The sequence below is a fragment of the Acartia tonsa genome, chromosome 3 (genome assembly GCF_053477335.1).
Source record: "Acartia tonsa isolate MP-2025a chromosome 3, ASM5347733v1, whole genome shotgun sequence".
Taxonomy (NCBI): domain Eukaryota; kingdom Metazoa; phylum Arthropoda; class Copepoda; order Calanoida; family Acartiidae; genus Acartia; species Acartia tonsa.
The window spans coordinates 35,558,453-35,583,592 of NC_137262.1; the positions used below are offsets into that span (position 1 = coordinate 35,558,453).

A 25,140-nucleotide genomic window follows, 5' to 3' on the forward strand; every position below is an offset into this window, starting at 1 on the left:
ATATCCACGAATATTCTATATCCATTAATTAATACAATATCTTATTTGGAAAAAAACTATACTATTCCTTTAACAATCGAAGTATTTCTCTCTCTAATTCCTTTATAAATTTCTAGGATATTAACATAGTTGTTGATATAAGATTGATAATATTCCATGTTCTTAAGGTTGGCTATTTCAGCGGTCAATTCATTGATAAAGGACACGCTTTGTTCAAGATATTCGCTTCCTAAAAATATGTGCTCTATTAATAATCTACTTTAATTTAATTAAAACATTAAATTTTTATTGTTTTCATAAGAAGTTTGGATCTTGTGCAGTTCACGGTAAAATGTAAAAATATGGGTGGGGTGGTGGCGGATCGATTCCACTAACATATATAATATTAGTAATTTCCATTTTTTACTTATATAAATTTGGATATAGATGAAAACTATTATAAACCTTAATCATATAAGATCTAATAGTATGTGAACCTTATATTCAAATTATTATGATATGAAAAATTAAGCACATTCCTAATTTATGACTCTGGATAATATTTTTGATGAGCCTGGAATCGATGACAGTTGAATTTTTTCCATAAAACTTGACAACACTGATCATCTCTACACCAATATTCTCCACAGCTCTGACCATATAAATCGATTATCATTATAATAAAGTAACAGGATGTGTGTCTGTATGTCTGTTTGTACCAAAGGATCTCGCCAACCATTGTATCGATATGGCTCTCCTTTATACGATTGTTTCTCATAGGTTCTGGTAAGGTCTATAACTATGTATTTGGATGAACCACCCCGAAAAAAAAACATTTTAAAAAAGAATTAAAATCTAAAATAAAAAATTGTGTTATCGATTTCAACCCCTTCTCTTCAAGTGCCCTAGAGTCCTCTGGGAGCTGCTAGTTGCTAAGGGTGTCTTTCTGGCTATGTCGAATGATCTCGCAAACTAATATGGTTCTCCTTCACAGGGAAGCTTTCTATAGGTCCAGGAAAGGATTAAAGTCACTTTGGGGGAGAGACCGCTTCTTTCACTATAGAAATCCCCATAGAAAAGTTACTTTCCTTTTCCTAAAATGGAAAGAGGAGAGTGGACTACCCCTCCTGCCCCCCTTCTTTATGTGTCCCTAGAAAATAAACTTTATATCATTAATCAATTTTCCTTAGCATATTTTTGTAGGCAATCAGGTGTCTCCAGGTACTACTTCCATTTCCAGATCTAAAGTAGTAAAGATAGATTAGTTGGCAGGTAATGTCATTCAATTACTTTTAATAGAAGCTCTTTATAGTGCCTATAAATTAAAATCATACATTACAAATGACCAATGATAGGCCGATACTTAGATTAAATTACCAATGGCAGGCCAGTATACATGTTAATTGGCCAATTTTAGGCCAGTTTGATGTAATTTTTTATAGACACCACAAAAAGCTTCCTTTTGATATAACAGCAAAACTAATCTACAAGCTTTATCTATAAGTCGGTCTGTAAAAAGGAATGTTCATAAATACATAAGATTCATTTTTAGTAAAGAATCTACTTTATAATAACCGTTGTTGAAGCTAGTAAAAGTGGCTGACTCAGATAATGACGTCAATAAAATTAACCAATGAAAGGCCAGTATACACTGTAATTGACCAATGGTAAAATTTATAGTGGCCTCTCATTGGTTAATTTTATTTGACGTCATAATCTGAGTCAGCCACTTTTACTAGCTCCACTGTTGTTTCACTTTATTAGAAAACCTGAAAATCTGGCAATATCCAAGTAATACTATGTATATATCCATTGTTATTATCAAACGTATTCGTAATTATTTCAAAATTTATAAATACCTTATAGTTTGAGAAAGGCTGTCTAACATGACAGTAGTAATAGTATTGTAAAATTTCATAGTTTCTTCCACTGTTATTTTAGTCTCGTTATCTCGTACTGCATCCCGTAAATCATCTATTCTGATCTAAAATAATACAATTTCCAGTATGGCTTCGAAACCAATTAATAATATCCGTTGGATTAGAAACGGTTATCAGATATACTGAAAAATCATGTGTAGCAACATATTACAGACAATTTTCCCCGCATATTACAGTAAAAATCAATATTAGTTTTGTTATACCAGGACTTAAGCTACTTAACAAAACTGGTTTTAATTTTATTATTTTTCATTCTAATATCCGCAGAACCATGTCTATAATACGGTGCGATAAATAACTATTATTTTATTAATCGTTTACCTGTAGCCTAAGTTTAGATTCAAAAATCTTGTGCTGAGTGTCTATCTTTCTGATTTTCATTCTATCCAGAGCTCTGTCTGTTGAACTAAAGGTGGTTGTCAGACTTATTCTTTTTATTTCTTTGCTAATATCCACTTTGTTTTCTATATATGTCTTGATAGCAACCTAGATATATAGATAAATAGATAGATAGATAAATTGATATAAAACAAGGATCTAAAGGGATAAGACAATAGCCGATAGAATGATGTACATCCCCAATGATGTTACACAAATACACCCCTTCTATCGATTAAAAAGAGCGGTTGAAACGTTTAAACACTCAATTTGAAGAACCAACCCATCAAAAGTCCCTACAGTTTTTATAAAACTTTGGGGACTAGTGTAATAGCCCTATGCCCCTCCTCCCTGGATACAAAACAAAGTATAGACTGGATATCATGACATTAGTCATAGGAATTTTAACCAAAAATAGATAGAAGCCGAGATAAAGCATTTTTTAAGCATAAAATGAAACATTGGTCTAACTAACCCATTCTTTAGATATAAAGATAGATAGATATTACCTCTGACCACTTCCTCTGAACCCTTGATACAAAGAGAGCAATATCATCACTCTGTATGACGCTGCGCTCCATAGATAGATAGATATTACCTCTGACCTCTCCCTCTGAACCCTGGATACGAAGAGAGCAATATCATCACTTTGTATGACACTGCGCTCCATAGATAGATAGATATTACCTCTGACCTCTCCCTCTGAACCCTGGAGACAAAGAGAGCAATATCATCACTCTCTATGACGCTGCGCTCCACATCAAGAATGTCTGTACGTCGGGCCGTTATTTCGGTCAGCAAAACCAAATTTTGAGTCACTAGGAATTAAAAAAAATAGAAAATTTTAAGATAATTTTTTTGGTAATATTACCTAGATAAAACTTCACAAATGTTTGGTGCTCTCCCTCAAAGTGAATTGAGAGCTCTGAAACTCCAGTCTCAAATTTTTTATGAAAATAAGGTGGTGGTTTCTTCTCACTGTGCCTAACCCTTGCGGGAGTTACTAACCCTTAAAGATGCCTATCCTTGCAGGGCTACCCAGTACCCAATATAACCTAACCTAAACGTAATAAGCATACAGCCGAAAGACCACCCTCTTATTTTCTAAGGAATGTTTTATTCTTAATCTAAGGTTTATTTTACAAAATTGATTTTAGTATCGCAGCTGTTCTGTAAGGTATTTAAGATAAAATAATAAAATAAATAATGAAATATTGTTAACGTTTAATGCTGCGCTACTTATAGACAGTATTGTCCTTGTTGATATAATGTTTTTACCTAGAATAATTATCGGAATTAGAGGTAGTATCATCATTAGAAACATATACATGTTCTGGCCCTCCATGGTTGTTGGGGTGATTCCTGAGTTTCAATTTTTTTATAATCATTTTCAATCGAACCTTTTTTGTAATAAGGGTTAATCCATTCGTAACAAATATCTTTAAAAGTAAATGTTAGAATCGCTTCACCATAATTAAAATATCACGATTAAACAAAAATATTTTTTTAGTGTTTTAAGCCTCTCTTACGTCGCTGTCGTTAATCAGAATCGGTTTGGAGGATAGTGAGATCTTAAAAAAAACCTACTTTAATTGTAGAACAATTATATCTTCTAAAATGATTATTTGATATTCCTAGAAATTTTTCAAATCTGTGTGCACTGAAATGGCTGGAAAGGCTTCCACTGGCACCGAACGAGCTGACTGTACTGCTATTCTACAAATATACATGATAAGTTATATCTATACAACCCAGGCCAATACAAGAGTGTAGAGGAGGTCAAGAAAACATCCTAAAACCATCCTAAGACTTTGATTAAACTGTCCTGAAACGTACAACTCCTTAGTACTAGCAATTTCTGGGATCTTTAGCTTCAGATAAAAAAAACTTACCTATTTTACCCAAGAATAAGGTGTAAACAACAAGCGAAATAAATCTAAAATAATATTTAGGGGGCAAATAGAGAGGTCGTCAATTTTACGATGTGTTGCCTCCTAACGACAGGTGAAAAACACGTATAGGTTTCGTGATTTTTTCCGAATTAATTTCGTTATTGGTATATGCTGTATTTTACCAGAAACACTGAACTGATTAACTTCTCCATTTTATGAAAAATCACTTTCAACACAGATCTCTTAACTAGGGGCGCAGCCATTATAAAATGAAGAGGAAAAATATTTTGGATCATCATGTCTTCAGTTACGAACAGTACCTAAAGACCTAATTACCGTTTTATTATACAAAATGGATTGCTAAGTAAATAAATAGATCAATACGAAAGGTAGTCAGACTTAAGACTTGGTTATAGAGTGGAACCGAACCAGATATAACTAAAATTAGTGACGTGCACAGGGTTTTGCCAGTAGGGTGTCCACTTAAAGGGAATTAGAAAAAGGGAAGGCAGACATATAGATTTCAATATTAAGGGGGTGTTATACCCACCTATACTACACTTACGCACGCCTATGACTAAAATCATAAATGAAAACAAATAAAAAAGTATACCTCCTTATTCTGTTTGATATCATTATTTTCATCATCCTCTAGCTCTGTAGTGTCGGTCACTACTGTGTCCATTTTTATTATATCTAATGCATAAATACAGAATATTTAGATACTTACTTTCTTATTGAGCCAATAGAAAAACAGAGTGGAGGAAAAATTGTCAAAAAAAATAAAGGTTTTATAAGATAGGGCAGTTATTTTTTATTTCATCCACAAATTTTATTTTATCTCATTCATTGGCTCATAGGCCTATTGAACCTTTATTTTTACAAATCTGCAGTGTCTAAGCTTTTTAAATATTTATTTTAATGTATTGAAAGGTTTATTTATTTTTTTATCATATTAGGAGAATACATAAATTTACTATGCACTGCCTTAGCCTTCAAGAATACTGTCGATTTTTCATTCCAATTCAAAAACATTTTCTGTTCTCTTAATTGAATTGGTTTTTTATTCTCAAATTTTAATATGTCTCAGTTTTACCAAAAAAAGTTGTTCTTTGGAAAGAAATTCAAAATAGTTTATATTTTATCCCCGATATTTAAATCTACTAAATTGTTGACCAGACACAAAAACCAACCATGAGGTTTGATGCCCTAAGTAAAACTGACGTACAAAAATAACATTTCGCATGATTTAGATATTTTTATCTAATAATTATTATATAGAATATCAATATTTTATTAATAAAGTATACTTTATAGATTTGTTTATCGACAACTATAATAGGATTAAATGTTTTGGTCATAAGGGATTAGATTGGTAAATTAATAAACAAGGATAACCATAATGTACTTATTTATCGCATCGTATTATAAACAGCTTTCCGCGGATATAGAATGTACCTCGGGGCTAAAAAAAACTGGTTTTAATCTTATGATTGTACATTTTTATATTCGTAGAAAGCTGGATATAATACGATAGTTTTTTCGTAAGGATGAGAACCGGTTCCTATCCACAGGATTCGAATGAGTACGAGAAATAATCATTCTAAAACTCTTATTGACATAAGATCTTCTTTTTTAATGCGAAGCTTTTGTATTTGGGTCTGTGCGTCACAACAGCTTATACAAATAACGAAATTATTTTTTTTAAACACGAAACCTATTGTAAAATTGAGAACACAGTAATAGTGTCTGACTCATTATGACGTAACAAAAAAATTAGCCAATGAGAGGCCACTATAAATTTTACCATTGGTCAATAACGGCCTCTCATTGGCTAATTTTTTTGTAACGTCATAATCAGTCAGACACTATTACTGTGTTCTAAAATTGACGACCTCTCCATTTGCCCCCCAAATATTATTTTAGATTTATTTCACTTGTTGGTTATACCTTATACATGGCGTCACAACGCTCGTACGTACAACTTGGACTGAAAGGAATTAGCTAATCTTTATGAAAATTGATTATATTGCTATCATCTATAATACAAGGTAGAACGATGTCTGTCTGTCCGTCCGTCTGAAGCTTAAGATCTCGGTAACCACTGAACCAATTGGATTCTACTCTTCAGGGTATATACCTATTGGTCCTTTGGTGGTTTTAAGCTATTTTCTTGGGTGGTGGGACACCCCCAATCCCCCCAAAAATGAAAATTTTGCCCCAAAAAAAAAAAATTTCTAATTTAAATTTTTTTTTGTTTTTATACATTTTTAAATTTTTTACATTTTCTTTGACTTTAACTTTTTTTATATTTACAAATTTTTTTTTCTTTTTAAATTTCTTTTCTTCTTTTAAACTTTGTTTTAACAAATTAAAAAGAATGTGAAACCTTCCTTCTCCTGTAAAAAAAGGAAAATGGCAAAGAAATTTTTAAAAAACATTAAAAAAGAGAAAAAATTCCAAGGTTTTAAAAAATATAAATAAATATAAAAAGTTATAAAAAGTTATAAAAAGTTATAAAGAGTTATAAAGAGTTATAAAATGTTATAAAATACAGAAAACATCTAAAAAAAATGTAATTTTTATTTAAAATTCTCCCGTGAAATTTTAGGAAAAAAATCCCCTAGAGGCTAGGGGCGAAGCCGCTAGTCATCTATAATACAAAGTAGAACGATGTCTGTCTGACCGTCCGTCTGTCTCTTAAGATCTCGGTAACCACTGAACTGATCGGATTCTACGCTTCAGGGAATATACCTACTGGTCCTGTGGTGGTTTAAGGATATTTTCTTGTGGGGTGGGACACTCCCAACCCTCTCAAAAACAACCCCCCCCCCCCTATTTTTGAATGATTTTAAACTATTCTCTTCTATTTTAGTCTTTTGAATATTTTAGGCTACTGTTCTACCCATGCCTTACCCTTTTAAATACAGATCCTCCAGATGCCTGGGGCTCAGCCACTGGTACCCTATGATTCAAGAAGCATAACTATAAATGTATTTAGAGTCAAAGAGTTTTAGTCCTATTTTATAAATAGGTAATAATTTTTATTGCGTACTCGGAGGGCACTAGATTTTGACGTTGTCACGAAAAAAGCACCACAACCCTAAAGTCAACTATAGAGTAGCTGTGTTATCAATATCTATGTTCTACATCAAAAAGATTACATTGGAAAATTTTATTCTATTTAAAGACATATTAACGTACACAATGCTACATTTTTAGATACTATTGGCTTTGCTCCTAGCTCCTAAGATTTCGCTCTAGGAGAAATTTTACCCATGAAAAAAAAACTAAATCAGCCGTCTATATCTAATACCAACGTATAAAAATCAAATATACTTATTATGTATACTTTAATCTTTTTACAGACAGACGTATCAATCTTAAGTCTAATAAGCTCAATTTTCCTAAACGTTCATGGAATGAAATGCTGACGGAAGAGATGATATAGTCAGTCATAGAGTAGCTTCGCTATTGATAGACATATTCCCTTGATTTTAACATTATGACTTATCGTTCTATGAATCCATTTTCTAAAACCAAGTAAAAAGAAAGATTTTTTTATATAAAATATTTTTTTTTAAAATCTAACTAGACTTTCTGGTAACGAATATAGAGTTGCCAACTGTTGTACGAATCATCACGCCCAGTCAAATTATAACATGCTTTAATTAACGTTACAGACAGACCGACCGACCCTAATAATAAAAAAGCTTTACTTTTAAAAATAATAGGATAGTTGCAATAATGAACACGTCTTCGGGTCATTGTAGACAATGACATGATGAAATATTACAGTTTGTAAAAATGCATGACTCATTTTATACTTATATAGCGGTAAAGACAATGTGTTTTTAGCAGCGTACCTACTCTATAATTCACTTTGTATGTCCGTCAGTTATTACGTCAGTCAGTCAGTTCGTAACGATATTGGAAAATCGTGAACATTGTTTGTCGGTCATGTATTATAAGCCATAAACCTTATTTTTTAAGGTTTCGGGTTATTCTTTAAGTTTCTGCGCATTTTTTCTTTGTTATGCCATTTTAACATCTGCTCAATAACTCGCTTTATCCGTTTACCATTCCATTGTCTTTTGTGCTTCGATACATAGAGATGTTGTCATCCTTGGTACAATATGAGTTGCTAAGCATTAAAATTAGAAAGCAAAATATTTATATTAAGTTCATTATTATTATCTTTAACTACATACACTGTTTTTACATTGTTCTAAAAATTAACTCAATTAATAAAGCAAAACTCTAATTTTTGTCTTTGATTTTTTATAAAAGTGTTCATTGCTGACATATTATCGACATGCTTTTGTCTTTAAAAAGATAATCCAGGGAAATGGATATGAAAATATTTGGATATTATAACAGTTGAAAATTTGTCGTCAATTTACGTTTATAACATGGACAATGGACATAGAATAAGGAGGAATAGAAATGAAAACCTCAAATATTTTAGGGAATATTGAAGAAAAGTTGCGCTTGCGCAATAAAAACATAATATGAAACTTGAATGGTACACATGTCAAGTTGGGACAAAACTGAAATAATATCTTTTTAATGAAAATATATCGAAAAGTATTAGATTTTTCCTCTAACTTGACGCAACTTGCGTAATCACTCAATTACGAAATGTAAAAGTAACTTGCACATAACTCAACAATTAATAAAATAATTTATGATAATAATTGAAATTAAAATACTTAAAAATATATAATTGGATATAAACATCTTTTACTCTCAGACCTTGAAAGAATTAAAAATCAGCTGCTAAGGATTTTTTGTAAACAAATTCATGCACAACCCTAATACAAATGCCGTGATCATTATTTCTTAACCAAATATTTTTAAAGTCATTTTTTTACTAAATTCATGTTGAAATGAATTTTTGTTTAAAGTTTTGCTAATACTATAAGGTTTTAATCCATTGTGAATAGGACAAATATGGCTGGACGATTGGCTGTATGGCTTTTAGTATACTATTAAAAAAGGCATTTATTTTTCATATCATTTCTCGATAATATCTGAAATCATATGATTTTACTACAAGCCTTGTAGCCATTTAGGGCTTTCAAAAGTTCCAATTTTATTTCAGGCTAGCCAGGCAGAATCTTCTACCTGGATTCTATTCTATACTTTATCTTCTTTGACAATGGACATGGTATTATCCTCTTGGAAATATTTTTTTCAATTTTAAAATTTTTTAACGGCTTAACCTACCCCCCCCCCCCCCTGCGACAGAACTTAGCCTGCCTAGCCGCAGGCGCTCGACTGCCTAGCCTTTAACCTAACCTAACCTAAAATAGTTGTTCTATGCCAGAGTCATAGTTCTGTGTGGGGGGGGGGGGATATTTCTAAGAGGATAACGCCCATTTTTCTAAAATTAATCTAGGTAAAACAGCAAAGCTTCTAAAAAGTTATTATTCTGTTCTAAAGATATTTTATAAGTCTCGTTAACTAAGTCAATATAATAACAGCAATAAAATAAGATACTGGATGTATTTTTAGCTAAATTAAATTGTGTGATTTTGAAAGAACACTTTTTATCTACACGTCAAAAGTTCCACGTAAAATTAGTAATGTTGGAATCAATATTGAAAATTGTGTTTTATTTTTAACCTTAATTTTAGCCATATGATGAAATCTATTTCATATAAAGATAGAAAAATAATGTTAAAAATGTATAGTTATCAAAGTTATTCTAAGCCATTAAACTCAAATAAAAAAGAAATAAAATGGGTATCATCTTTTCCAACCTGCTTGATAGATTATTTGGAAACAGGTACAAATTATAAATCAATAAATTTTAAATCAACTTCTAGATTTAAAACCTATCATGTCATAATTCGATGACAGGATATTTATTTAACCAATCTTAAATCTATCTAACTATCCACTTGTATATTTATCTCTAATTTATATATCTATCTCTAGTCTATCCATCTATCTCTTATCTATCCATCTATCTCTTATCTATCCATCTATCTCTTATCTATCCATCTATCTTAAATCTATCCATCTATCTCAAATCTATCCATCTATCTCTTATCAATTCATCCATCTTTAATCTATCCAACTATCTCTGAAAAACCTTATATCTCTTATCTTTCTATCACTAATCTATCCATCTATTTCTAATCTATCGATCTATCTTTAACCGATAAATCTATCTATAATCTATCTTTCTATCTATAATCTATCTATCTATCTCTAATCTATGTATCTATCTTTCAATTAAGACAAGCTTAAATAGCTATGTTAGGTCTGGACAATACTGGAAGACATTAGTTCTGTACAAACTCTATCTATCTATCTCTAACCTATCTTTCTATCTCTATTCTATCTATCTATCTCTAATCTATCCATATATCTATCTCTAATATATCCATCTATCTATCTATGCATCTATCTCTAATATATCTATCTATTAAGACAAGCTAAAATAGCTATGTTGGGTCTGGATAATGCTGGAAAAACAACAGTTCTGTACAAACTCTATCTATCCATCTATAATCTATCTATTAATCTATTAAGACAAGCTAAAATCGCCATGTTGGGTCTGGACAATGTTAGTAAGATGACAGTTCTGTACAAACTCTATCTATCTATCTCTAACCTATCTTTCTATCTCTATTCTATCTATCTATCTCTAATATATCCATCTATCTATCTATGCATCTATCTCTAAAATATCTCTCTATTAAGACAAGCTAAAATAGCTATGTTGGGTCTGGATAATGCTGGAAAAACAACAGTTCTGTACAAACTCTATCTATCTATCTATAATCTATCTATTAATCTATTAAGACAAGCTAAAATCGCCATGTTGGGTCTGGACAATGTTAGTAAGATGACAGTTCTGTACAAACTCTATCTATCTATCTCTAACCTATCTTTCTATCTCTATTCTATCTATCTATCTCTAATATATCCATCTATCTATCTATGCATCTATCTCTAAAATATCTCTCTATTAAGACGAGCTAAAAAAAGCTATGTTGGGTCTGGATAATGCTGGAAAAACAACAGTTCTGTACAAACTCTATCTATCTATCTATAATCTATCTATTAATCTATTAAGACAAGCTAAAATCGCCATGTTGGGTCTGGACAATGTTAGTAAGATGACAGTTCTGTACAAACTCTATCTATCTATCTCTAACCTATCTTTCTATTCTCTATTCTATCTATATATCTCTAATCTATCCATATATCTATCTCTAATATATCTATCTATCTATCTATGCATCTATCTCTAATCTATCTATCTATCTATTAAGACAAGCTAAAATCGCCATGTTGGGACTGGACAATGCTGGTAAGACAACAGTTCTGTACAAACTGAAGTTGGGTGAAGTGGTCACTACTATTCCAACTATTGGATTCAATGTGGAAACAGTTGAACATAAGGAATGTTTTACTCTATATGTGAATTTTAGATTTAAAAAAAAAGAGTAAAAAAATTATGGGGGGAGGGTCATTTCTAGGGGCATTTCTCTTAGAAGGGTGGTGAGACCCTCCCCCAAAATAAAAATAAACCTTCCTTGGACCTACATTTCTCATCCTAGGCCTAGAGCTAAAAAATAGGGAGGGATAAGACATTGGACTGTAAATTATTATTCTACCGAAAGTTTTAAAATTGTGATCTCTATTTAGCTAGCTTAAAACTTGGTTACCTCTATTAAAGCTTGATTAGTTGGTTCCAACTAACAGTGTCGAACATTTTCTACCAATAATTTAAATCTACAGAAGGGTTAATTTTGTTCATCATCATTTATCCTGATTATAGAGTAAAACTAATTAATGATTACCAGAACATAAGTTTCACAGTTTGGGACATTGGCGGGCAGACAAAGATTCGACCTTTGTGGAAACATTATCTCAGTGATTTGGATGCCGTCATCTATGTAGTTGATAGCAATGACAGGTAGCCATCTTGATTTTTAATTTTCTAGTTATCTTTAAAAAATTTAAAGTTTTGAGACTTCTCTTAAAAAAATATACCTAACCTTAATCACATATTTTTAAAATCTTGGGTGAAGTCCCTAGAAGTAAGGGGCATACATGGATCTTAAGGGACAAGAAAATCAAATATAAATTGGTTTACATCTCCAATGATGAGAAACAAAATTATTCAATCTGTAGATTAAAATTATTGAAAATTTTTTACCTTGCAAGTTTGAACTAACCAATCATAAATTGAATAAGAGAAATAATGCTATTAGTTGATTTTAAAGACCTAATGCAAAGTCGGGACCTGGTCCGGGCCCCGTGGGCAGAGTTACCCATAGATCATGCATCCTGTGCTCTTTTACATAAATCCTACAATCATTTTAGAGCACGAATGAAAGAAGCAAAGGAAGAATTAGATGGCATTCTCAGTGATGACAGAACTAGAGATACTATATTACTCATTTTTAATAACAAGGTAACAATATTTACAACTTTTTTCACCCAGATTTTTTTATGTATTATGATTATCCATTATTCTGATTTAATGATTTTTTGGAGCGAAGCATCTTTATACTCAATTTTTCAAACATTAGTAAGTCCCTATTAAGCAGGAAATGTGGGAGGTTGGGGGACATCGGGCTGTTTATCACACTAGTCCTTAACGTTTTATGATAACGTTTTCTTATTAGTTGGCTTATCAATTTTGAGATCTTTTATCAATTTTTGATTGGTTGGTTCATGAAGTTGAGTGTTCGAACGTTTAAACTACTAGTGTAATCTACAAAAGTGGTACTTTTCTGTATCATCATTGAGGATATACATCAATTTGTCGGCCATTGTCTTATTCCTTTAGATCCCTGGTATTAAGCAACTTGTATTCACGTAGTTTTTAGTAGTGAAGCTAATATATATATTCAAATGTCCGTCTGTTCATTTGACATAAAAACACACGGCTAAAACTTTTGGTCAACATTTACATCATTAAGGAGCATAATTTACTATAGCACATGCATGGTAATCGTAATTCTTTTTAGCAGGTTTCTGGCTATTTTCATATTTTCACATTTTTTTCGTTCAGGTTGACCTTCCCCACAGCTGTACCCCATCCGAAGTGACGAGCTACCTGGGACTAGATAAGATGCAGCTACGGCAATGGTTTATCCAGTCAACCTGCGCAGTCAATGGAGATGGAATTCCAGAAGGTTTGGAATGGGTGGCTGAGGCAATTAAAAGAAAACCTAGAAGAACAGATTTTTAAAATTTTTATTTTAACATTAACTGTGCTTTATAACTATAACTTAAAGCACATTATTTCTGTGATATATTTTGGATTACCTATTGTATTCTTATTATATTATTGTAAATTCAATGTTCATATTGTAATAATTATGATAATAAATTTAATTGAAAGCAGTTAAATATGACTTAGAAAGCAAAGAAACTCTAAAATCGTTACCATAATGCCGTAGGTCTATTGAAGACATGCTGATTTTTAACCTATTGGAATATTGATTCATAGTACAAGTACAATGTTATAAGTGAAGCATCTCCGTAATCAAGTCCTAAATATTTAAGAATATCCTTTAACAGTATCCTGTATAAGTAATTTTTTAAGTAACACATTCATACAAATTTGTATTGGCTTAAAAAGTAATATTCTGCTTATTAAGCGCTGAAACTCGACATGTATTTATGTTCGTTTGTCATACCATCTGATTTTTGAGCTCCGCTTTTATGGATGTTGCCATCCTTGTAATTAAATAAATAGATAATAACATGTAATAACTAACACATAATATATATTTTAGGTACTTAAACTATAAATCTATCAAATTTAACAAATAATACATTTGTATTTTACTAAGGAATTGTTTATGTTCTACATCTATCACAATTAATTGATATACTCTAATGAAAGGGATATATTTTCTTATTAAAAGATAAATCAAAGCAATAACTACTTTCATGACTTAAATTGAGTTTTATTGTTTTAAGACTATAAGTTGATTTTGATTTCATTATATTTAAAATTTTAACATGTTATTGTTCAATTTATTCATGTTTCTATTTATGACAAATACTGTTCTAAAATTTATAAATATTACATTTTGTTCACCAAACAAATATATACATATTTTTAGTCTTATTATATTTGATAAGTTGCTTGAAAGCTTATTATATTTCTAAATTTTAAGGTTTTAACACAAACTCTATCATTTGATATTAATTTCAGTTCCAAAATAGAATGATATGATTGATTTCTTTAAAGGATTAAATTAATTAATTTTCTTTACATTTTTCTTTTACCCATATAAATGCAAATTGTAAGCTGATGTTCTATACATGTTTTTTAAAGTGTCCCGTCCTGGAAAATTTTTTGCCCCAGCCAAAATCTTAACAAAATTTTCCAGGGCGGGACACTTTAATGTTTATATATTAGAAGTTTTATATTTCAATACAGAGTTTTAGGAGTAGGTGAATATGATTTGATTAATTTGGAGTATTTAAACTTTGGATGACCTTTTAGCTTCCAATGATCTATCTCTGTATCTCCAGTTTCTTACACAGATATTTTGTTTATTTATTCAAGACAATTAATTTTGAATAATGGCAATATTTTACTTTTTATCTCATCTTTTTTAAAGTAGAAAATTTTAGAATGAGCTACTATATATGGAAAAGTTTAAACTTTAATTTCTTTTTCGTGCACTTTACCATTTTCCCTGAATTGCCCATTCCCATCACTTCTTCTCAAAAACGTGGCCAAATGTTTATCCTCTACAAGAACAGTTTTTCCCGCCAATTTTGTGTACACACAGGAGACAAGGATGCCGACTGTGAATGTCGTCACAAAACCAATAAATGAATACCAAGCATAAGATATTCTGTACAGGTAAAAATATTCAGGTTCTATCTCTAGTAAACTTGACGCTGTGCTTGTTTGTAATTGGTCAACCATGCTTGGTACAATACTGGCCTCTGATTGGTCCAAAATACTCAGCATACTTGTTTCTGATTGGTTCATTATGCTGAGCATGGTTGTTACAGTTTGATTGGCAACAAAACAGCCCTCTATTGAGACTGGTAACTTTGGTGGTGGGGGTTTGGGACCTCCAAAACCTAAAAGAATTTAATGTGAGATAAAAGACTACTTTTAAAATATTTTTTTAGTTTCTAAGTATAATTCTTAAAACTATATATATACCTATCTATCTATCTATACATACTTATCCAAGCTAGAATGGCAAGGCTGGTTACAACCCCAGAAACTATTTATCTATCTAAATATAACTTTCCAAGCTAGAACTGCAAGGCAGGTCATAACTCCTGGAACTATCTATCTATCTATATATACCTATCCAAGCTAGAACTGCAAGGCCGGTCTCAACCCCAGAAACTATCTATCTATCTATATATACCTATCCAAGCTAGAACTGCTAGGCCAGCCTCAACCCCAGAAACTATCTATCTATATATACCTATCCAAGCTAGTACTGCAAGGCCGGTTACAACCCCAGAAACTGCTCCCACCTCCTCTGTACATCTTGTTAACATTCCTAAAACAACAAAACATGATTGGCCTATAGAAGACGGGATACGACAATCGATATATCCAGCGGGTGATAGGGGGATCGTTATTTTAGCCACCTAAAGTTTCACTTTATTAGAGAACATGATAATATCTGGTGTAAGATCCAAGTAATAATAAATCCATTGATACACCAGAATATCTTACTATGCCGTAGATCTAAACCACATGTTGCTTTATGACGTGCATGATTATACAATCAAATGCTCTTCAGACAGACAACCAACCTATTGCACGTCCTTTGTGTGTGTATGGTGATGACGAGCTCCTATTTTTGGGCTAAATAATTCCTTTCTTCTTACTGTTAATGTCGAGCATCTGACATAGCAATAGCTAATATCATTTAATATGACGCAGTTTAGGTTGAGAGATTCGAACCCATGACCTCCCCAATGACGAGTGGGTGCATAAAAGATGATTACCTAGTGTAAAAAGTCCCAGCAAAGGTCCTCCTACCACTCCGAAAATAGTCAGTGAGGCCTGAAAACAATAAGAGATTACTTTTTATTTGTGAATTAATCTGATTATTAGAATAATGATTTCTAAGACAACACTGGACAGTATTATAAGAAAAGCATCAATTTACTCAATTCCTAAAAATGTAAGTAAGTCCTCAAACAATATCCTGTATTTAGGCAATTTATGAATTATTATACAATGCCAATCAATTAACCATAAGAATCATAAAACACTACTAACTTTCTTTTATGAAATAGAGTAAATCGTTATACAGTTATAATTTAAGAACTTCATACGAAAAATTTGTAAATCTGAAGATAAATAGATAAATTGATAGAATTTTTTTTTCTAATCTTATTCATGGAATACGATTGTTTCACTAATTTAATAGATAATCAGTTCCAATTAAAAAGGGAAAAAATAAGAATTAAATAATAAATATATATGTGTCTTTGCATTTTGAATCTTTTGAAGAGACTGAGGGGGAAAGTAAAGAATATGTGTTATTTGCTATATCCTGGAGGGGCTGGAGGAAAATGCATTTTTGGCCTTTTTGAGGGCTTTTTTGTCCATCTAGTATAAGATATATGATTTGTACCTGTAAAACTCCAGTGCCAATGAGATCCGCTAGAAATGCAAACGCCACACAGGTAATGCCATACACAAATGCCAAGATTTTCAGCAGTAAAGATGACTGAGATAAATAAAAATAAATTTTAAAATCACGAAACCTCTTCCGGCAAATTCAATTTAGACGTATTCAAAGTTTTTGTTCATGAATCACTTACCCCTAACTCGTTAGGGGGGGGGGGGGTCAGAAGAATTTATAGAGTTTTTATAACTGTATCTTTTTACATCGCAATGGATGTTATTTTTAAACGACGGAAAATTAAATTTCGATGTTCTTAAATTGTATTAATTCCCATAATTCCCAAAATGAAAAATTATAAGATTAAATCTTGTATTAATCTTATGATTTTTACTTTAATATTCAAAATAATAATCTGTAATAGGATACAATTTATGATTTTTCAGTGTGGCTGAGAACCAGTTCTAATGTAAATGATAATAATCGGTTTAGAAGCCATAACGTAAAACAACATACTTACTTTTTTATCAGAAATATTAAAATGTGGCTTGATATAATCCTCCAGGCTGACAGCAGCTAGAGAGTTGATTGCTGAGGAGACTGTTGACAAAGATCCAGAGAATATTCCAGCTACAGCCAGTCCTGCCAGTCCAGGATACTAGGAATAGTTAAATGATAGTTGAAATTTACATATAGATTTCGTTATTCTTAAATAAAACTAACAGGATGTCCGTGAGTTTGTTTGTACCGATATGTTTCTCCTTTACAATGTATTCTCATTTACAATGTCCCAAAAGTTTTATAATAATTCTTCGTTGGCTTGACAACTTTGGAGACCGTTATCAAAATTTAATTGGTTGGTTCATTAAGTTGAGTTCTCGTACGTTTCAATCACTAATTTTAATGTATAGATGGGGTGATTTTTGTATCATCATTTGGGGGTGTAAATCAATTTATCGGCCATTGTCTTATCCCTTTAGATGTATGGGTTGTTTACCTGTGATAACTGTTCAACAATATACAGAGGTAACAATTGATCTGGAGTTTTTATTCTTCCTAAATATTAACAACGAAAACTTAAATAAAATATTGAGATATTCTTTTTAGCTAAGCCTCTCTAAGCCTCTCTATAATTCACTTTTTATGTCGTCAGTCAGTCCGTAATCCAATGGGGAAATGTGATTTTATCGGCTGCTATTGAATTTAGACATCTGAAATTTTGATTGAAGATTCCTATGACATATGCGAATCTATTCCACACATTGTTTTGTCTGTTAGTCTGTCTTAAATGCTACAAAGGACAAAAAACCCTATTTTTTAAAGGTTCTGTGATTTTCTTTAAGTTTTTGCACATTATCTCTTTTTCTGCTCTTTGTTATGACATCTGAACATCTGCTCTGTAACTCACTTTGTCCGTTTGTCCATTACTTGATTATTTTATGCTATCTATCTATCTACCAACCTGCTTTGGATGGATCGCAATCTTTATACGTATGAAATATACACAAACCAGCAAAACTTGTACTCAGAGCCAAACACATCAAAATTGGAACCTAGAATACCAATGCTGAAGATCAAATGTTCTTTTAAATTAAATATCCAAAAATGATTAATTCTAAAATACAAAGTAAATTGTGAGGTTTTTTTTCTAAAGATAAAGTTCTCGGAAAATGCTGTTCTAAATTATTAGTACTTTTCAGGAATTTTTAAATTTTTGGGATGGTTTTAGGCAAATTTTCTGTCTTAGAGGCTAAGGGAGAAGCAACTAGAAATGTTAGACGCAATGTTTTTTTCATATCAGCAAACTGAATTATAAGTCAATATTCCTTTGAATATTTGTGTTACTACTATTTTAATAGCGAAGCTACTCTATACTATACAATTTACATCGTCTGTCGGTCCGTTTGTCTGTCCATAATGCTAAGGGGAATGTTAGTTTTTTTGGCTGCTATTCAAGGTAGACTGCTGAATTTTTTAGTGAAGATTCCCTATACCAATGAGTATTTAGTATATAATTTACATAATCTGTCCTTCAGTTAGTCACGCTTTTGTGCTTTGCTTCTTATGGATGTAGTCATCCTTGTTCTGATACTTTAAAGGAACTTTTAAATAAAAAGGCAGCTTACTTGAACAACCAAAGCTGTTTGGGCTTTCTTGAGGCTTGGTAGAGTCAACAACCTCTGTACTTGGGCCTAAACATTATTATTATTTACAAAAATGTATACACTTTTTAGTTCAGAAAAGGTAGGGAACTTAGGGATAAGACAATGGACAATAACTTTCTATAAATCACCAATAATGATGAATTGAACAAGATAACCACTAATGTTAATCAAAATTATTGGTTAAAAAATTTGAAAACTACCAGTTTTAGACTAACAAATCAAAACTCAAATAATATAAAGATTTAAAGATAAAGTAATTATAAATCTTTAGATACCAGTATAATTTACAGTCCAATGGGACCTTCCTCCTTTATAAAAATGGGGAGCCGATTGTATTTTTTTTAACTCTAAATAAAACTAGATTACCTGGTTCACTGCATATAAAGATAGATAGATAAATGAGCCTCCAATCATCTAAAATAGAACAGCTATAATAAGCTTTAATCATTATAATGAAAATTTAAAAGTTTGAAAATCATTTTTTTAAATTCTTAGTAAGTATTTTCAATAAATCACAATTATATTAGAGAAAGACTAAACTACTTAACTTTTGTGTCACTTTTGAGGAAGACGATTCATATGACGTCATATAAAGAGAAAAGAAAAAGGGAAGAGGGAAAGAAAATCACTTCAAAAGAGTTGGAAGAAAAGGGAATCGTCTTCCTCAAAAGTGACACAAAAGTTATGTAGTTTAGTCTTTCTCTTATATGAAAAAAATCATATTAGTTTCCAAGAGTAGATAAAAATCATGAATGGATAGGCTAGCGGACAACTTGAGTTATAGATAAAAAAATGTTCAGTAAATGATAAATAATTGAAAATCACTAATTCATTACATATCAATATATATTGTAGCATAATCGACTGACTGACGGACCAACTAAGTTGTTTGTTTTTTGAAAATGGGTATCTTCGCCAAAAATAAAACAACAGTCTATTTTATATAGCAGCCGAGAAAATCACATCTCCCATCTATAGCGTAACGGACTGACGTACTGACTAACAAAGTAAGTTATATAGTGGCTTCACTGCTAAAAACTGTCTGAACCTGTTTTCACATGGTATGCCTGACAGTTGGATCAATTGACACATTAACAAACTGGATTCTTCTAGCGTAATTGACTGGCGGACGTACGGACTGACAAAGTAAATTATAGAGTAGCTTCAATGCTAAAAACTGTCTGAACCTGTGTCCACATAGTATGCCTGACAGTTGGATCAATTGAAACATTATCAAATTGGATTCTTCCTCTTTCATATGCAGTAGCCCATACCTAGGAATAATTATTCAAATGCTAGTTGCTAGTTTTTTTCTAAATTGAGTCTTATCCATATTTATAATTAAATCTGTTCTTAATCTTTATTTGAAGATTTCTGTGATAATCCGCTATAATCTTGAAAACAATTAAAAATTTTGATATGACATTCTTTTCTAATTGTTTGATTATTTCATAGTGAATACTTTAACATTAAGGAGCAATAATAAATGTATAAGTATAGATGTATAACCCATACAACTACCTGGTTCCAGTGGCGGAGACCTTTTTCGTTTGCTAGCAAATTGCTCTTTTGTAGCGACTTGGCCGTGTTGATATTTCCGACGTTATTGGCTGATATTCAAAGACCCAATTGATAGTCGGCACAGAGCCCCCACCCCGTGAACATACAGTTATTTAACCCTTGTCCCTTCAACTTAATACATTAAGAAGCTCTCTTAAAGGATAACTTAAAATGTAATCAAATTCTCCACATTTTACTTCTACACTTTTTTATTAAATGATTGCTAATGCCTCTTTGTAAGAAATAATGATAGTTTTCATTATTTATTTACTTTTATGCTACCCTTCTTTATTTCATGAACATGATGGTTTACCTCAGATATAGATGACTTGATGCATGTGCTGATGATAACTGTCAAAATACAAGCAAACATAAGAACAGACTAAAAATAAAAATAATAAATTTTTAAAAACCATATTAGTTTTGCTATGATATTTTTTTTATATAATTTAATTTATCTGTCTGTCCGATTGTTCATTTTTGTACTGCGATTAGGCATCAACTAAGAGCATAGCCGTCACTAATACTATAGAGAAAATAAGATTCTTATGTTGTTTTACTCAGATGTCTCTTCGGGTTCTAGACATTTCTAGGCACCTTGAAACATACTCTGCGTCTTAAAATTACGGTAAAGAGCATCCATTCGCCCGATAGACAACTAACCCTTTAATTGCACGCTCTTTGTCTGATACTATGCATGGTAACGAGTTGCACCTTTTTATGGGCCAAGGCTTTCCTCCTACTCTTAATATTGGTGCCACGCGCCTGACATAGCAGTGGGTAAATTTTTAACGTCTCTAGTATGATGCGATGTGCGCAAGACTCGAACCCGACACCTACCCAACAACAAGCCGACACGCTACCAGTTGCGCTACGGCCGCGGGAATATGTCTAATAAGTATTCTTAATTCATGATTGTAAATATAGATTTATTGATATTTCTAATACCTGGAATACATCTGTGACAAGAACAGCTTTCATGCCACCCAGGGTGGAGTAAAATGTACAAACAAATCCAACACTCAGCACTGATCCGACAAAACTAAATTGATAAATAAATTCAAATAAAAGTAACAAGGTGTCTGTCTGGTTGTGTGTCTTTAGCTTAAGATATGAATAACCACTGGACCGATATGGTTCTACTATTTAATTAGGCTTCTAAGAGGTCCAGGTGAGGTTTATGACTATTCTTTTTTTGAGGTGAGGGCAGTAAATATAATAAAGTTTGACAAATAGGTGAAAAGATTTGTAAATAGATTGACAACTAATAGAAATTAATTAAAGAAAAATTAGAGAAACATTATTTTTATGAGTAGGTAAGGTTTTGTGATTTTTTATTTTCATGTATATTCAATATTCATCCCGAACCCCCTAGAGGGTTTGTCTTCTAGTAGGTTTGTCACACTACAAGTACGTTTGTCACACTAGTACATTTGTCACTCTAGTACGTTTGTCAGTGTAACACATTTGACCTTACCTAATGCCTGTAACAGCAGATAATGCCAATGAGGGCGCATACAAAACAATGCCCATATAGAGAATCATCTGCAGACTAAATGCCAAACTTGCGGTCATCTTGGCATATACTCCAAACCGGTTCTCAAGGTATCTGAAAAGTTGATCAAGTGATAAAGATAATCATAAGATTTTCAATTTTTTTGAAAGATGGAACTATAAAACCTTGTATGGATATAAGTTTTAAATATCCAGAAGATTTATTTATCGCTTTGTATTATAAACAGCTAACTGTGGATATTGAAATGCAAAAAATATAAGATTAAAACCAGTTTTGTTAGCCGAGGGGCCAAAAGCTAAATCCTATAAAAATCTCCTAGGCTAGCCTAGGAATTAGGTTTATGTAAGGCTAAAGAAACCCTAACTCTAAGGTTATACTAGGAAAATGTATAGAATTTAATAGAATTTGGCAAAATTTCATATATATTAAGTCGACTTTTATAAACCATTAAAATTAGAATTGCTTGGTGATAGAATTTGAGAGTAATCAGAAATGCCTTTGACAATAATCTCATACTGCACAATTTGTTTATAATTCTAACATAATTGGCCTTTAAATTAAACTTACTTGTAAACACTTGGAAATTTGAGATTATAGAAGACAGGTAGAAATATGAGGGCAGCCACAGGCGTGCTCAGGATATATGCAAAATTTATCAATACAAACTGAGTACCAAATGAATAATTCTCCTAAAAAAGAAAGTTAATTAAATGTTACAGAAAGAAAAAATAGCACAAACAATTTCAGGAAAAAGACAATGATAAAAATTTATGTATATCCCCAATGAGAATATATAACATTACCCCTTTGGTAGATTAAATTCATTAGTTAAAAAGTATAGACACTACTAGTTTAGAATAAGCCCATGAAAATTTAATAAAATTATCCAAATATTTTTATCTAACTAATAAGAAAACAAAATTATTATACCAGTGTAATTTACAGTTTAATTTCCCCTCCCTCCCCGTAGAAATTTATATAAAATCTAAAGAACTTAGAAAGAAAAAAAATAAGGAAAGGTAGAGAGTATCAAAAATATTTAATATTCAATCTCACTCTCAAAATAGCTTATAGATGGATTCAGTGGATGAAAAAAAATAATAATGACCTGTGTGGTGCCCAGTAATGTAACGGCTGACATAAAGCTAGCCATCAACGAAAAGGCAACTGGCAAAACTGTCATATTGCCATCTGCCAGTAAATATTCTTTACTGGTTTTCTGTTTGCCACCAGTAAATCGGTAATATAAACCTAGACAGAACATTACACTGAAAATAAAAATGAAAAATCTAATAAAGTGTACCTTACCTAAAAAAAAAGCACCACATACTTAAATCTTTTGCTTAAAATGGGAAAGATAAACTGGATCACAGAAAAATATGAAAATACATATGTTTACATTGGGTAGTTTTGTGATTTATCTATTAACAGAGGAAAATAACAGAGAAGTTTGGTGGGGGGGAGCTGGGTTAATTTGTTAATTACTCTAAGTTAGGTAAAGTTACTTTGAGTACAGGATATCACCACAGGGATATGACACAGCAGTTATTAGCTCTGCAGGGTTAGAGCCCCTCGCAGGGGTTAGGTCATAGGAAAAGATAACTAATAAAAAAGCCGAGGGGGGGGGGGGGATATCAGTGCTCAACATTACTTTGTTTAAAAGCACTGGATTTTGTTAATAATCATAAACGGCAAAGAGACTGTCTTTATAGGACTGTAAATTAAGCGGATGTACGGACTTATCTCATTTATATATTAACTGTGCTACAAAAAAAAAGTGTGTTTACCAATGGCAGATGAGATGGCCAGGACAATAACAACGACGACATAGTCCACAGTTCCAAATTGAGTTGCGGTATCCTCCTCCACGGTTGACATTATTTGAATGATTGATTGTTCCTGTTACTTATTGGTTGCTTGGAAGACAAAGATACAGGTTTCAGGTACACTGGTAGTTCCGCCAAGGTTTATACCTGGATGTAAGAAAATGGTTATAGAATACGTTAATATATTGACAGGGGAACTTTGTCATCAATTTAGTTTGATAATATAGTCCTCATTTATTGGTCAGTTCTTTCATGCAGTAGGAGGAGAGGAAATGGGGTAAAGGTGGTGGATGGTGTTACATGAAAATCTGATGCAACATTTAATTGATTACATTTCGGTTATAAAGACATTTTATAAAAAAAAACAAAGGAATCTAATCAATTTTATGGTGAAGCGTACCTATTTGAATTGTAGGGAAATATTCATGTACTCTTTTAGAGTCACTAGCAGCAGTGCTATAGTATCTAGGAGAGGATAGGCATTCAATGAGACACTTAATTATTGGTTCATTTTAGCGGCAAATTCAGCAATTCATAGCTGTGTCCTCGATACCCCACCATTTTAGAGTATTAATGGACATATATACTGTAATTTTCATTTCATTAAAAGTTTTTTTTGCTAATTATGTCTTTATTTTGTAGTTTTCTAAAAAGACTTGTTTATTTTACCTTTAACAATTAGAACGTCTCAACACTGTCATCTTTATTAATCTAAAAAAGAACAATTTAAGCATTGAATTTCCAATACAAAACATGTACTCTGATTAAGTGATGTTCGCAGCTGGCTAAAATAATGCTTCCCCCTTACCCAATCCGAATTTCTCCTACTGGATGAACAAACTAACCAATAAATAATTAGAAGGCTAAATTAATCTTAAAAAGCCTTGAATTGAAAGTTGTTTTACTGTAGTAAGTACAATGCAAGTACGAACCGGTAAAAACTAAATGACACAGGAGTCCTGTTGAGAATTAATTATTCAGTCATTGTAAATGTAGTATATGGTAATTATCAGGAAGGGAGGGGACATTGGGATTTTTATTACAAGTCCCCAAAACTTTATGATATATTGATTAGTCAGCTTGAAACTTTGAGGGCTTTTCTTGGTTGGTTCATGAGATGTGTCCAAACCTTTCAATGACGAATTGTAATCGAAAGAAGGGGTAGTTTTGAGTATCATCATTGGGTATGTACATAAATTTATCGGCCATTGTCTTATCACTTTATATCCCTGGGTAATTTTACATGTTATCAACACATGATAAAGAATGAGATTTATAGATTTAT

The 25,140-nt window shown here is 31.8% G+C and overlaps 3 protein-coding genes across 3 annotated transcripts; 1 reads left to right on the forward strand and 2 right to left on the reverse strand.

Annotated features, from left to right (window-relative positions):
• Positions 1–1,151: 1,151 nt before the first annotated feature.
• LOC145314858 (uncharacterized) lies at positions 1,152–3,655 on the reverse strand. Its single transcript, XM_080154938.1, has 5 exons — positions 3,576–3,655; positions 2,985–3,115; positions 2,241–2,405; positions 1,839–1,963; positions 1,152–1,221 (listed from the first exon to the last, which is right to left on the reverse strand). The coding sequence occupies exons 1-5, from the start codon at positions 3,640–3,642 to the stop codon at positions 1,152–1,154; spliced, it is 558 nt and encodes a 185-aa protein (XP_080011064.1). The 5' UTR covers positions 3,643–3,655.
• Positions 3,656–9,773: 6,118 nt separating this feature from the next.
• Positions 9,774–13,570, forward strand: LOC145314014 (uncharacterized). Its single transcript, XM_080153736.1, has 5 exons — positions 9,774–9,980; positions 11,479–11,606; positions 12,011–12,125; positions 12,536–12,626; positions 13,230–13,570. The coding sequence occupies exons 1-5, from the start codon at positions 9,934–9,936 to the stop codon at positions 13,407–13,409; spliced, it is 561 nt and encodes a 186-aa protein (XP_080009862.1). The 5' UTR covers positions 9,774–9,933; the 3' UTR covers positions 13,410–13,570.
• A 365-nt stretch (positions 13,571–13,935) lies between these two features.
• On the reverse strand, positions 13,936–24,635 carry LOC145314012 (putative sodium-dependent multivitamin transporter). The gene is made up of 17 exons (XM_080153733.1): positions 24,525–24,635; positions 23,817–24,002; positions 23,138–23,280; positions 22,597–22,718; positions 21,991–22,122; positions 21,462–21,555; positions 20,827–20,895; positions 20,141–20,227; positions 19,320–19,367; positions 18,915–18,980; positions 18,251–18,341; positions 17,786–17,844; positions 17,309–17,446; positions 16,798–16,893; positions 16,163–16,220; positions 15,631–15,708; positions 13,936–15,271 (listed from the first exon to the last, which is right to left on the reverse strand). The coding sequence occupies exons 2-17, from the start codon at positions 23,905–23,907 to the stop codon at positions 14,835–14,837; spliced, it is 1,809 nt and encodes a 602-aa protein (XP_080009859.1). The 5' UTR covers positions 23,908–24,002; positions 24,525–24,635; the 3' UTR covers positions 13,936–14,834.
• Positions 24,636–25,140: the final 505 nt, after the last annotated feature.

Bases quoted from the DNA above. Each gene is read 5' to 3' on its own strand.
- LOC145314012 (XM_080153733.1), bottom strand. From the start codon at position 23,907: ATGTCAACCGTGGAGGAGGATACCGCAACTCAATTTGGAACTGTGGAC. The intron at 22,719-23,137 runs GTCATTATTATT...TTTCTTTTTTAG, and splicing joins CATTACTGGGCACCACACAG to GAGAATTATTCATTTGGTAC. The intron at 17,447-17,785 runs GTAAACAACCCA...AACTATTCCTAG, and splicing joins TTGTTGAACAGTTATCACAG to TATCCTGGACTGGCAGGACT.
- LOC145314014 (XM_080153736.1), top strand. From the start codon at position 9,934: ATGGGTATCATCTTTTCCAACCTGCTTGATAGATTATTTGGAAACAG. The intron at 11,607-12,010 runs AGGAATGTTTTA...TTAATGATTACC, and splicing joins TGTGGAAACAGTTGAACATA to AGAACATAAGTTTCACAGTT. The intron at 12,627-13,229 runs GTAACAATATTT...TTTTTCGTTCAG, and splicing joins TACTCATTTTTAATAACAAG to GTTGACCTTCCCCACAGCTG.
- LOC145314858 (XM_080154938.1), bottom strand. From the start codon at position 3,642: ATGGAGGGCCAGAACATGTATATGTTTCTAATGATGATACTACCTCTA. The intron at 1,964-2,240 runs GTAAACGATTAA...GTATTATTTTAG, and splicing joins AATCTAAACTTAGGCTACAG to ATCAGAATAGATGATTTACG. The intron at 1,222-1,838 runs GTATTTATAAAT...TTACTACTTTAG, and splicing joins AGCCTTTCTCAAACTATAAG to ATCTGGAAATGGAAGTAGTA.